The sequence below is a fragment of the Haplochromis burtoni genome, unplaced genomic scaffold, assembly GCF_018398535.1.
Source record: "Haplochromis burtoni strain Fernald_Lab_line unplaced genomic scaffold, NCSU_Asbu1 Contig_235, whole genome shotgun sequence".
NCBI classification, from domain to species: domain Eukaryota; kingdom Metazoa; phylum Chordata; class Actinopteri; order Cichliformes; family Cichlidae; genus Haplochromis; species Haplochromis burtoni.
This window is the reverse complement of record NW_024582596.1, coordinates 41,514-55,055: the sequence shown is the minus strand read 5'-3', so window position 1 is coordinate 55,055 and position 13,542 is coordinate 41,514. Positions and strand designations below refer to the sequence as shown.

At 40.7% G+C, this 13,542-nt stretch overlaps 1 protein-coding gene across 2 annotated transcripts in view; it reads right to left on the bottom strand.

Moving 5' to 3' along the window:
• Nucleotides 1–1,070: 1,070 nt before the first annotated feature.
• Nucleotides 1,071–13,542, bottom strand: part of lrrc3b (leucine rich repeat containing 3B) — a 44,424-nt gene continuing 31,952 nt past the window's right edge. Inside the window, exons 2-3 of one of the 2 annotated variants that reach the window (XM_014338571.2) lie at nucleotides 7,372–7,434; nucleotides 1,071–6,319 (exon numbers count right to left, since the gene is read on the bottom strand). In XM_014338571.2, the coding sequence (XP_014194057.1) occupies nucleotides 5,391–6,173 (783 nt within the window). In that variant the 5' untranslated portion in view covers nucleotides 6,174–6,319; nucleotides 7,372–7,434 and the 3' untranslated portion in view covers nucleotides 1,071–5,390. The remainder of the gene's footprint in view (nucleotides 6,320–7,371; nucleotides 7,435–13,542) is intronic. The other variant, XM_005937816.2, reaches the window with a different exon arrangement.

Below are 13,542 nucleotides of genomic sequence, written 5' to 3'. Positions count from 1 at the left end.
ATGTTACACCATCACTTATGGATATATTCGTTTTTCGCCTCTCACTGCTTGAGCCATTAATCTTTCTAGAATTGTTCTTTGAAACAGATGCGACCTCACAAAAGATGTTAACTATGCTGTCAGACCTGACCAGAGCAGTTAACGAACTCCGTGAGGAGGTCAGAGCCATCCGCCATCCCTGCTGCAATGAATCGGTAGATGCTGGGGTACTGCCTCTGGATTTGCCCTTGCACAACATTGAGGAGCTAAACAATGCAGAGCCAGCTCTTCAATCACAAGAGGCAAATAAGGCAATGGTAAGTATATAAAGGTTATGTACACTTTGTAACTATAAAGTGTAATAGCTGTCAGATGTGATTTAAATACATAACAACGGCCTGTTGATTAAACACACAAGCACTTGCATACACATTTAAGACATGAGACACGCTAATTCCATCTCTTAAAATGTGTCTATAGGTGAGAGCTTTGCCTTGATTGGATCATATGGGTGGCACAGGACGCACATCATCCATCCCCATCCTGGAGTAAAAATTACAAACTTATGAAACATAGAAATGTAAATAGGAAATTGTCTTTTAATAAAGAATTTAGCAAACGAAACATGTCTACTGACCTTTTTTTGTTTTTAGGGTACCGTCGTTCTACTGGATTTCATCCATAACCCGGCGCGTAGCATAGGAACACTGAAAGTCATCTTTCGCGTTCCTATGGAACACCTTGGGACGTGACAAACCGTCAGTATATTACGCCTCAAGAGTGAGAAGGGTCTGCTATTTTCACTGAAACAAGCTAAATTCTCTCTAAATCTTTCTTAGAATGTTATATATTTGCTGCAGATTACCATTTGAGAAAAACTGTCTCTTTGACATAATGATAATCATTATTGTACACCTACAGTTTACTACCCCACTAACTTTGAAATGTTGGCTTAACAGACAAGAGTTAGCCAAAGGTAATCCATCACTCACTGGCAAATGCTGCGAAAAGAAAATACCATGAACCAATAATCAGAATCAGTATCAGAATCAGAATCAGAATTCTGATTCTGATACAATACATACCTTACATACATACAATACATACAATACATACAATACATACCTTCTTTATTTTATTTTCTGTATTTCATGCCACAACTATGAAAGTCAATGCTAACATGGTGTGTTAGTCTATTACACACTGCTCTTGTTGTGCAAGATCTGCAATATGGTATACTATAGTTCATATATCGTATGGTTGATTCCGCTTTTTCTAGCTAGCACAAATCCACTAAACAGTAATAATCCTAAACTCTGAAAGTCCAAGCAAAGAGATGGAAAAAGAAGACATAAAAAGAAAACTGTAAGAGAAATATTCAGGCACTTAGAAAAACTCTCAAATCCTTGGCTACACTTTGCTTCATGACATTGTACATGTATTTCACAGACTGATCCTGATCCCATCTTGTGGAGTAGGATATTGTCTTTTGAAGACAAGACCAACAAATTAAAGGGTTTTCAGGTATTTCACAAAACATCCAGGTATTTCACAAAACATCCACGTTGCTATTTACATGTGATCCTAGCACTCAATAGCTACATATTCTCACGACGTATTCCCTTAGTCAATTTTATAACCGCTACTGTACAACATGAATTGAACATTCAGATTCAGAGAAAATACATCACTTGTTTGCAGGACAACTTAAAATTATTGTTTTGTGGAGAGAATATAATTTCTTGTACTTTTCCATATGTATCTTTTTTATCAGTACTGGTTTTCCATCTGGTTTCCATTAGCCTTCAATGCTAATGTGTTTCAATTAGCACAAAGTTATAAAACAAAAACAGAATCATCAGAACAGTGTGGCCTGTTACAAAGGAATGCAATGAAGAGATAATTCTGAGACTGAAGGAAAGTAACACCACCAACAATTAGAGTCAGCTGCAACTGACATTTAGTATTGTGCTCCCTTTGCTCAGTACAGACATACAAAGATTTACTCTGATTGACAACAGCAATAGCAATAAACAAAGATGCCACAAACTGAAGAAACAAATGCACAGTACAATATAGCAACCTGTAGTTGTAGCATGTTTTTGAGTTGTCATCATGTGATCAACATACTATCAGTAATATTCTGGAGGGAAACCTGGAAGTCTTGTCTGATCTCTTCATGGCACCTTTGGCATGATTATAATCTGGAAAATGTAAAAACTTGAAGGCCCGTATCCTCTAGAAAGGCCAAAGCCAGAGTTTATGTTCATGATTAGAGTAATAAAAAACAGAAATAATGATTTATAGAGGGCTTGGGATAGGAGTGAAGAGTGGAGTCAGTTACTACACTAGTCAGATAACCTTCTGCTAACCCAGCTGCTTTCTATACTGAAGCTGAATGCAAGCAAACGTAGATCTTCCACGTCTGTTTTTGTGTAGAGATCTTAGTTTGGTACAAATTCCTTCCGAGTCCCTTACAATTCCTGGATAAAATGAGGGGATTGTTCCATCAGGATGTACTGGAAGAAATCCTAAGCTGTTAATGTGGTTGACTTCTGACTCTATGACTCAGACTTTGTCTCACGATTGAGTACTTCCATGAATAAAAGAAACTTCTCCAGGGTCCATGACCAAAGTCCCTCATATGTTGGTGTTACTCATCATATCCTACCCCTCAACATTAAGCACATTACGTTTCCTGCTGTGGTGGCACTGAAGGCAAGAGTTCATATTCAAAACCAAATACTACACTGATGTTATTACTTCCAGCCAACTATGCCAAGTTTGTTGATATTTTAAGATCCTCTTCTAACCATTAATATGCTAAAATATGAATCAAACGTCTTGAAACATTTGTTTAAAATCAGAAATATGTGTATAAATTCATAATGAACAACTCCAAAACTGAGAGAGATTATTATGAATCCTGTTCTTAACAAGACTTAGAGCCCACTGATTGTGTCCTCCAGGTTGTATAAAAAACAAGAAAGTTCTTTGAAAGTTGCAATATGATGTCAGGACACATTTAAATTTCACACATTTCACATTTTCAGACAGCCTCTGTAGGAAGACATTCAAACATGCATATGTTTCTGCCAAGCATAGCGTGATGTGGATGTGATGGTCAAGTTTCAACTTTGGGAAGTTCAATTAATGTCTGGATACAACCACACTCTGCAGCTTTCAAAGCCCCTGAAAATGCTTTTACTTCAAACAACCACTTACTTAAAAGGTTTCAAGCTAAGAAAAATGTCAGTTTGCTGGGATGTTTGATCACTCAAATCTAATCAGACCTTGATGAAGCAGATTATTCCACTTTAAATATTCAAAATATTTAAATGAAACACTGACATCATTATAGATTGATTATTTACATATTTGAAGTTTTCAGCGGTTTTACTCTTTAATCAATAAATTTGCAATTTGTGAAAACACGCGCGCACGCACACACACACACACACACACACACACACACACAGATAGCTCCATCCTGTACAGGAGCTTAGTTTGTGCATTTTAAGCTGAAGTGACTTAGTTTAGTTTAGTGATTTAAAATGTTTGATAAAAGAAGTGAAGTTTTTAATGTTGCAATACACAGAAACACCATGGAATATCTATTTGCTGCAGTGATAGTATAGACTGACACGAACACATTCGATCCAACACAAACACATTTGGAAACAAAAGTAAATTCCAGACTTTGGACATATTTGCAGAAATGGATCATATTCATATTCCAAATGATCTTACTGTGGACTTTGACGTTTCTATGATAGCTTACCAAACAAACCAATGGACCTTCCCATTATTATCTGCAACCAGATAATGCCTAAATCAACAAGCACACTGCAAATGCAAAACATCAGATTTAGTGGTATTAAGCATGGTGTCTGACTATATGTTGGACAAGTCAGTGTTTGGTGGGTTTTATTATTGTAAGGTCTTTACCTTACAATATAAAGCGCATTGCAGCAACTGTTATTGTGGTTTGGTGCAATATAAGGAAAACTGAACTGAACTGGTTGCCAGGAGAACGGTGCTTGTCTGACTGCATTGTGCCAAGTGTAAAGTTTAGTGGAGGGGGGGACTATGGTGTGCTATTGTTTTTCAGGAGCTGGGCTCTGCCCCTTAGCCCCAGTGAAACGAACTCTTAATGTTTCTGCATAACAAGATGTTTAGGATAGATTCTTGCTCACTTTGTGGGAACAGTTTGGGGATGTTCCCTACATTTTCCAACATGACTGTGCATCAATGCACAAAGCAAGCTCCCTAAAAACATGGATGAGAGCATTTGGTGTGGAAGAACTTGACTGGTCTGCACAGGATCCTGACCTCAACTCAACAGAACACCTTTGGGATGAAACAGAACAGAGACTGTGAGCTGGGCCCTCTCGTCCTGCATCACTGCATGAGCTAACCAAAGCACTTTTTGAAAAATCTTTCAAAAGTTCCCATAAACACACTCCTAAACCTCGTGGAAAGCCTTCCCAGAAGAGCTGAAGCTGTTATAGCTGCAACATTTGGGCCGACATCACATTAAACTCTATGGATTAAAAACGGGATGTCACTCAAGTTCATGTGCTTGTGAAAGTGAACCAGTAATTTTAGCAATATGGTGTATTTTAATAGCACTTTCTGGCTTTTAAACGCCTTGTTTTTATTAGCTATTTTTTAGCTTTTGTTTTTAGCTATGTTGTTATGGTACCACATGTGACTTTACAGGCTTTTAATGTAATGCCTCAATGCCTGACCTGTGCAGTTTATCATGGCAGCACGTCGCTAAAACCATAATAAAATTGCTTGTTATAACAAGATACTTTTATGTCATAAAAACGTATTATTTGTGCAATTACTTTTTCTACACAAAGGGGGTAGTTTTAAAAATGGTTAGTAAGCTTTTCATAATAAACTTGTAAATAAAATTAAAAAGCCACATTATTGGCTACATTTAATGCTATATCCCAATTATAACCCTACATTTGAAAAGACCTTGTTGTATTGTAGCTACAAAAACCTAAAATTTAAGATTGTCAGCAATCTAGACAGATAGATCAATCAACAGATAAACGGCAAATGAAACAGACAAATGGGAAAAACAGTGTGTCATGTTTTACAAATAATTTTGCTTTTTTCAGATGTTCCACTGCCTCTACAAAAGTCATTACCATTTAAATATTTAAACCTGAGATTCTAATTTTTCAAGACTTTCTTTGTACTGTAAAAACCAAAATGTTGGTGCGGCCTTCCTCCTGTCATCTTAGTCATGAGCAAACCCTATCAAAGACAGACAGTCAAAATACATTTTGATGCTCATATTACATAAACGTTTGGTATAGTAAATGCTAAAAATGTAAATAAACATTTTGGTGTTCACCAGGTTTCTGCTGAACACAGTCACGGGGCCACTGCTGTCAGACAACAGTGCTTATGTCATCAGTCTCGTCTGCTTTTTTCGGCTTACTGGGGAGAGACTTGAGGTACTCCAGATGGCGTCGCGCGTCCTCCTGGTTCTGACGTACATAATACACCACATATGAAATGACCATAGCAAACCAACCGAACATGGTTACGAGCATAGCATAATCTGTGGTCCTTTTTGCCAAGTTACAGAGATCTATGTCTACCGCCAAGAACGGCTGTCCCTCCTGGTCGTGGAGCTCCGAGCTTCTGCAGAGAACCCGGGCAGCAGCCTCATGGTTATGGGCCATTCCTCCAATAGCCTGCTGAAGGGCGCAGTCACAATGCCAGGGGTTATCGTTCACAATAATCCGGGCCTTCAGTCGAGCAAAGGCATCCTTGTGTACGCTAGTGATGCGATTGTGGGAAAGGTCCAGCACCTGTAAAGTTGCCTCTATGCCAGTGAAGGCACCTTCCCCTAAAGTCTCCACTGCATTGTAAGAAAGGTTTAGCTCCCTCAAAAACCTAAGTCCATGGAAGGCGAGATCGGGAACGCTGCCGATCTGGTTGTGGTCCAGCCTCAGCAAGACAGTGTCAACTGGTAGACTGGGAGGAATCTCTTTGAGGCGGGACTGACTGCAGGTAACATTGAAGCCATGGAGGTGGGAATCGCGTTGGCATATGCAGCCCTTTGGACACATGCTGGCCGAGGGAAAGCACAAGGCCATTAGGACAAGGCTCTGAAGGAGCAGGCACATGGGGATGGAGCGCGACAGCCACAAGTCCAGCAGAGTCATGCTGACCGACTGTCAGCAGCATCCCGCCTCGGGCCACAGCACCACCACTGGTCGCTTACACACATTGCATAGTAGCGACTGGCTTTCGCAATTTACCCACTGAAGATATGGAAGTGTGAACAGATGTTATCATACTGCGTTGTGGCCTGAAATGAGATAAGACAGAGTCAGTCAAACATATCAGCTAAAAATATAGTATAGTCAAAGGTTCATCATTTAAATGATCTTAAATGTGGCAGGTAAAATTTGATGAAAGTAGAATTCATGATAGATGATCAAATATAATCAATAATCAAAATTATACAATGAATCCAAATAAGTTTTCTACCAGTGAAGGATATTCATTCATTGGATTCATTGGATATTCATTCTGCTAAAGAGAATGAATATCCAGAGCCTGACTTTACCAACAGCACCATCAGAATAAAAGTGTTTCTGAAAGACTAAGAGTAAAACCTTTTATACTGGATTAGTGCATAATCATAAAATGTATGATTGATCTGTGTAGTAGTAATATGATGAAATAATAGTGCAAGCATTATCTTACTCTTGTCAATAGAATCAAAATTTAACACAAGTAGAGATAAAAAGATGAATGCTGAATAATCTGTTAAGTATAACACAATGCTGGATACCCAAACAGGATACGCAAAAGTGGGTGTGCATATGGGCAATGTTTTACTTTAGTGATGCTCCACACAATTTCAGTCTCAGAAGATGAGACAATGGAAGCCACAGGGCGTGAAGGTGAATGTCAGACAAGATCAGACTATCGGTGTGCACGGGTTGGATGTCAGGATGGAGAGTGTCTCCAGGGCGGAGAGGCTGGTAACTGGAGGTGACTTCAGTGGACATGTAGGTCGAGTGAACAGAGGTGACAAGTATATATGTATTAAGGAGAGGCATGCAGAAGGACAGATGGTGGATTTTGCCAAAAGGACAGAAACGGCCGTGGTGACCATGTAGCCTTCTTCAAGAAGAAGCAACATAGAGTGAGGTATAAGAGTAGAAGAAGGTAGACCATATCTTATGCAGAAGGTGCAATCTGAAAAGGACAGGAGATTATAAAATGTAGAAAGGATTGTAGATTGTAGGATGACTCTGGAAATCAAAATGTGGAAGCAAGTGAAGGCAGAAGCAACGATGAAATAGTGAAAGCTGGAGTTGAGACAGGTTCTGTGTGGTAGAGACGAATTACCAGGTGACTGTGAAAATACAGCTGCAGTAGTGAGGGAGACTGCCAAGGTGTTTGGTGTATCCACTGGAAAATATTCAAAGAGTTTAATAATGAACACATTTGATAGCCAGGGAGACGAAGAAAACACCAGCAAACTTTATGGGAAACTATGCATAACACAAAGAGAGAGCTGGCAAAGCAAAAGGCTGAAAGCGAGTTATATCTGAGGCTGGACAATAAAGAAGAAGAAAAGCATTTGTATCAATTAGCAGAGAGAAAGACGGCAAGACTGAGCTGTGAAAAGATGTGCAACAGGTTAGTGTGAGTAAGGAGATTGGTGAAATGTGTTAACAAATGAAGACTGTCTTCCTTCTCTCCCCCCAACCAATCACAGCAGATGGCCCCGCCCCTCCCTGAGCCTGGTTCTGCCGGAGGTTTCTTCCTGTTAAAAGGGAGTTTTTCCTTCCCACTGTCGCCAAAGTGCTGCTCATAGGGGGTCATATGATTGTTGGGTTTTTCTCTGTATGTATTATTGTAGGGTCTACCTTACAATATAAAGCGCCTTGAGGCGACTGTTGCTGTGATTTGGGGCTGTATAAATAAAACTGAACTGAATTGAAAGACTGATGCAGTACTTTGAGGAGCTGCTGCATAGCGACCCAGGATCCCTGAGCAGTTATGGACTAATATTATGATATATATTTGGTATTGCTGTCCCTCGTTATCCCTGCTTGTGTGTGTGTGTGTGTGTGTATGTGTTTCTGCGGGCGCCTTCAGGCCTGGTGGGTGTGGCCCTGCTGGCGGACTGGCCACACCCGAAGCCACACACCTGCTGCTGATCTGGCCTCGTCGGGGGGAGCTACTTAAGAGAGTCTTGGAGCTCCCACCGACGCGGGATCATTCCGTGAGACTCCATGTTAGTCATCCTGTTGAGCTGAGTTAGTGTGTGTATGCCCGCGGTTATATGTGTCCTGACGGCTGCGTCTATTGTGTCCCCAGGAGAAGTGTGGAGCGCCAGACGGCAGCCAGCACGAGGAGTGCTGAGACACGAGAGTGGAGAGCACTGAGACACGGACTGGTCACGGAGAGACACGACACTGGAGTCAGGGAAAGCACGGGGATTTATTGTTGTTTTGTTTCATACACTGTAAATAAACGCACCGTTTACACACAGAGCGCCGTGCCTGGGTCCTCCTTCCCTACAACCCACGGTCTGCCAGCCAGACCGTGACAATATTAGAGAGAGGAATGGTAGTGAATCAGGAAACACATCACTAAAAGCAGGAAATAAAGAAAGCTACAAAGATGATGAAGATAGAAAAGGTTTGGTCCGGATCACATTCACTACATTGCCAAAAGTACTTACTCACTCATCAGGTGTTCGAATCAATTCCATTCAAATCAGTTCAATTCAATTTTATTTATACAGCCCCAAATCACAACAACAGCTACCTAAAGGCGATTATTTTAAAGTAAAACCCCTACAATAATACAAAGAAAACAAAGAAAACCCAACAATCATATGACCCCCTATGAGCAAGCACTTTGGCGACAGTGGGAAGGAAAAACTCCCTTTTAACAGGAAGAAACCTCCGGCAGAACCAGGCTCAGGGAGGGGCGGGGCCATCTGCTGCAACCAGTTGGGGTGAGTGGAGCAAAACAGAACAAGGACATGCTGTAGAAGAGAGCCAGATATTAATAACAACTAATAATTACAGGCAGAGTGGTCTACAAACACTGTAAGTGAAAAAGGTGAGTGAAGAAGAAACACCCAGTGCATATGGGAATCCCCCGGCAGCCTACATCTATTGCAGCATAACTAAGGGAGGATTCAGGGTCACCTGGTCCAGCCCTAACTATATGCTTTAGCAAAAAGGAAAGTTTGAAGCCTATCTTGAAAGTAGAGATAGTGTCTGTCTCCTGAATCCAAACTGGAAGCTGGTTCCACAGAAGAGGGGCCTGAAAACTGAAGGCTCTGCCTCCCATTCTACTTTTAAATACTCTAGGAACAACAAGTAGGCCTGCAGAGCGAGAGCGAAGTGCTCTAATAGGGTGATATGATATATGGTATCATAATGTTTAGCCTTTCTATAAAATACTGATATTTGCTTGCAGCACACAGAATAGAGATTTTGCTGATCGAACAGGCAAGACAGAAGACAGAAAGTGATCTAAGTGATCCATTGTGTCATAATTGATTACTTATGTTTTGGAAATCAAAGCATGAAACAATTACTTACCGCACTGCTAATGTTCTGTTATAAAATGCAAAATCTCAATTTATACATTAATTAAGTGTTGTTTCCTGCAAAATCCAGCAATTACTGCAATAAATAGGCAGGCAGAAAGCACTCAACAACCATATCTATGTAAACGACACATGGACTGATTCTTATTTAGAGCTCTTCTGCTGTCCCAAAGCCCTTAAGGCGCTTTATACAACATGCCTCATTCACACAAACACTTTCGTCTTTCTATCTACCGATTATGCATATTCATAGAGCAACTTGGGCTTAGCATCCTGTCCAAGGATAGTTGACATGCAGGGATTTAACCATATATTTCTGCCTGAAATATGTTCTGCAAGTCAGTATTTTGACCTGAGCTACAGACATGTGAATGTGTATTTCTGCTGGAAATATGTGGTGCATTGTTGCTTTACGAGACCCGGAGCTTTGGCACTATTAGTAATCCTCACATTTACTCTTTCCAAATAAATTAACAGTCACAATGATCACAGTCTTGCAGAATTTACGCTCGAACAGAGCGAGCGTGTTCAACGTCTGCACTACTGCAGAGCCAGTCCGTCTGCCTGCAGTGAGCTCTGCTGTCAGATGAAGTATGTGCTACGACTGGTGTGTGGGCCTCTGTCGCTCGTGTTGTTGTTGGTCTGTGAGCTGCGAAGAAGAGCAAAGACAGCGAGTGTTAAACACAGTGAAAAGTGTCACTGCAGCCACTGTCTGTGCTTTTCATGCTTTATTTTTTGATCACTGAAGTTGTTTTGCAGTTCTCTGGTGGTCTCCCTGCTTTATTCTGGCCCACTTATCACCAAAACAGGTAGGAGATTATTATTAGTCATTAGCATTCAACCCAGGCTTAATGAGGACTATACAAACAGCGCTTGCTGCCTCCACAGATTACGTTGTAGTCTGTGTACTTAAGAAGTTATTAACAACTCATATCTATTTTGTAATATTTTCCTATATCTTTTCTTGGGACTGTCCAATTAAAAACACCATCATCATTATCTGACCCCTCAACCTGAATGTAGGGAATAAAGCACACAAAGTTTATGGGAAACTGCAGAAACTGGCATCCTCACAATAAACGCTTTGCTGTTATTCAGCTGCAGTGCATCGTCTCTACTGCACTATTGTTGCCTCTTAATGATGTTGAAATATGAGCCTTCTCCTCCCATCTCTGCTCGTCTGTAAAACTGTCTTACTGAACGCCACTGATGTGCTTTGTACTAAATGTATTTTCCCATTTTTATGCAGTTCAGAGTATGTTACCAAAACTGAAGTTAAGACATCTGCAAATTTTGTGAGACCATGTGGAATTTATAATATGATTTTAAAATATGTAACTTTAAAATCATGCAAAGGTGATTTCTACATGATGGACAAGTCAAAATGTGCCTTTTTATTTTATTGAAGCTGTGCATAGCTGCATTCTTAAAACTGCCATCAGCAGTGACGGGAATAACGGCATTAAAAGTAACAGCGTTACTAACAGCCTTACTTTGTAACGAGTAATCTAACTAATTACTATTTCTATCGTTACAACGCTGTTACCGTTACTAACAAGAAAATGCGGTCGCGTTACTATTTTTCAACAAACAGACGGTCTTATATCAGCTGCAGGAAGTAGCTGTAAGTAATCCGGGCGCTGCAGCTTTAAGCAGCTGCGCGCTCCCGTGGGCGGCATTCACTTTCTGCCCGACGATCACTTTTTGGTACAACACCTGGAGCTCAGGGGGCAAAACAGTCGCATGAGTGCTGCTGTTTGACTGAAGAAGAATAAAGTAGTCGTGCTAAGCCAATCACATGACCACTTTAAGATGACAAAGCGACAAGGTGACATATACCAGTTTTTAATTTGTGTTGATAGGCCACGTAAAACCAGAGTCATGATAAACAATATATACGCCTGTTTTTCCTCAATAGTCTCATCACGTTTACTGTCTAAGGACAGCGCAGCGAGCACTCTCTGCTTATCACCAAAAAATAAAAAACAGCCCGTCTGTGTTGGTGGAAAAATGCACCATGTCGACCAATCAAAGAATGATATGGCAACATGACATTGGGTTGTTCAGGTAGACGGGGAAGTTTTAGGAGAGAGAGAGAGAGAGTTTTGAGATGTGGGAGATTTGTGACATATGGCGTGTTTGGAGTGTGTAGTTAATGTGTTGTCTTGTGTAGCTAGTTAGTGGTGTTGTGGATAGTTTTGTGTTGTGTGTCAGAACAATGAGGCGACTGCTGAATATTACAGGTGTTACCAAAAAGCCACCAAAGGCAGATTACAGTGTAAACACTGTCTCCAGGTAGAAACAGCAGTGATACACCTTCTGCTGTCAGACCTGCAGGTATCAGGCTGTGATAGTGGACAGAAATTATTTTTTGGAGTGGCACAAATATTTGTGAGGCATCTTATTTAATGCAGAGCAGCTGATTGTTCTGTAAATAGTTTGAAATGGTTATAAAAAAGGGTAAAAGGTAAATGGCTGCAAATAACTTTGCTGTTTTGATTTAATGTTTTTTTTTCTGATTTTAGATCAGTATGCCAAAATGGAAACGTAACTGTAAAATTACAGTTATGTTTCCCAATTGTGTCTGTGCACTGTTCAGAACTCGTGGAGGTCTTAGCAGTCAGATGCAGGCTGTTTTATATCCCAAGAGAGTTTACTGTGGTGATCATCGTTGCTGTTTACATCCCACCCAGTGCTAGCACTAATGCTAAAGCTAGTGGAACACTCAGTGAACTCTACAAGATTATCAGTGATCTGCAAACAGCCCACCCTGACAGCTTCTTCATCGTCGCCGTGGATTTAAACAATGCCACACTTAAATCAGTTCTACCCAAATTTCATCAGAACATTGACTTTGCAACAAGAGGGGACAACATGTTAGACCTTGTTTACCCAAACATCCAGCATGCATACAAGGCTTCACCCCTCCCCTACATTGGACAATCAGACCACATCTCCATACTTATCACCCCAGTCTATAGACCCATCAACAAACAGAGGGGTGAGAACATGGCCAGAGGGGGCCATACCAGTTCTGCAAGATTGCTTTGAATGTGCAGACTGGGATACGTTTAGAGAAGCTCCTACATACACAGACACCGTGGACCTGGTGAAGTACATAACCTCAGCGACCAGCTGCATCAGCAAATCAGCATTGAGGATGTCACTGTCTCCAAGACCGTCATCAGCCAGTGGTTCCCAAACCTTTTTTGCTAGGCGCCCCTTTGTTTTACAAGAAAAATCTCCCCCCCCGGCGCACAAACACATCCTCCAACAACACACACCCATATTTTGTTTTCACACGGTTTATTTCACACCTCAAACATTTAGTAAACAATTAAACAAATACAAGTAATCTGCAATAAATTACAGGTGTAATAAAATAAGCTACTAACTCTTTTACGCTACGTCCACACAAGGAGCTGTTTCTGTGCATTTGGGCCTTTCGTCCACACCAAAACGGCGTTTCGAATCACCGAAAACTGAGACTTTTTAAAACGCCGTTTTTTGCATTTACGTGTGGACGAGGAATACAGAGTTCGTCACTCAACGTCAAAGGTATGTGCCTTTTTTCACGTCACGCATGTTATTGTTTACATGAGATGAATTGCAGAATGGCAGATAGAGACGAAATACTGTTAATCTGACTGTCTGCAGGTTTTACACGCAGTTACTGTCCCTCCGTTTACAAAGGCAGAGGCGTCACGGTGTAATTATTTTACATGTAGTTGTTTTTTCCTGTGGAACAATGTTCAACATTGCTATGAATACATTTTTAAAAAAATGCCTCTCTGTGCAAAATGGGTTCAAAAACATAAACAGCTGTGGGATCCTGTTTGTCCGTGATTTGAACCGGGGGACAAATCGTGGCAGGATCAGCCTGATATTATTTGTATCCCACTGTAACTTTACTGTATAAAGAGCAAACATCTCCAAAATGTCAG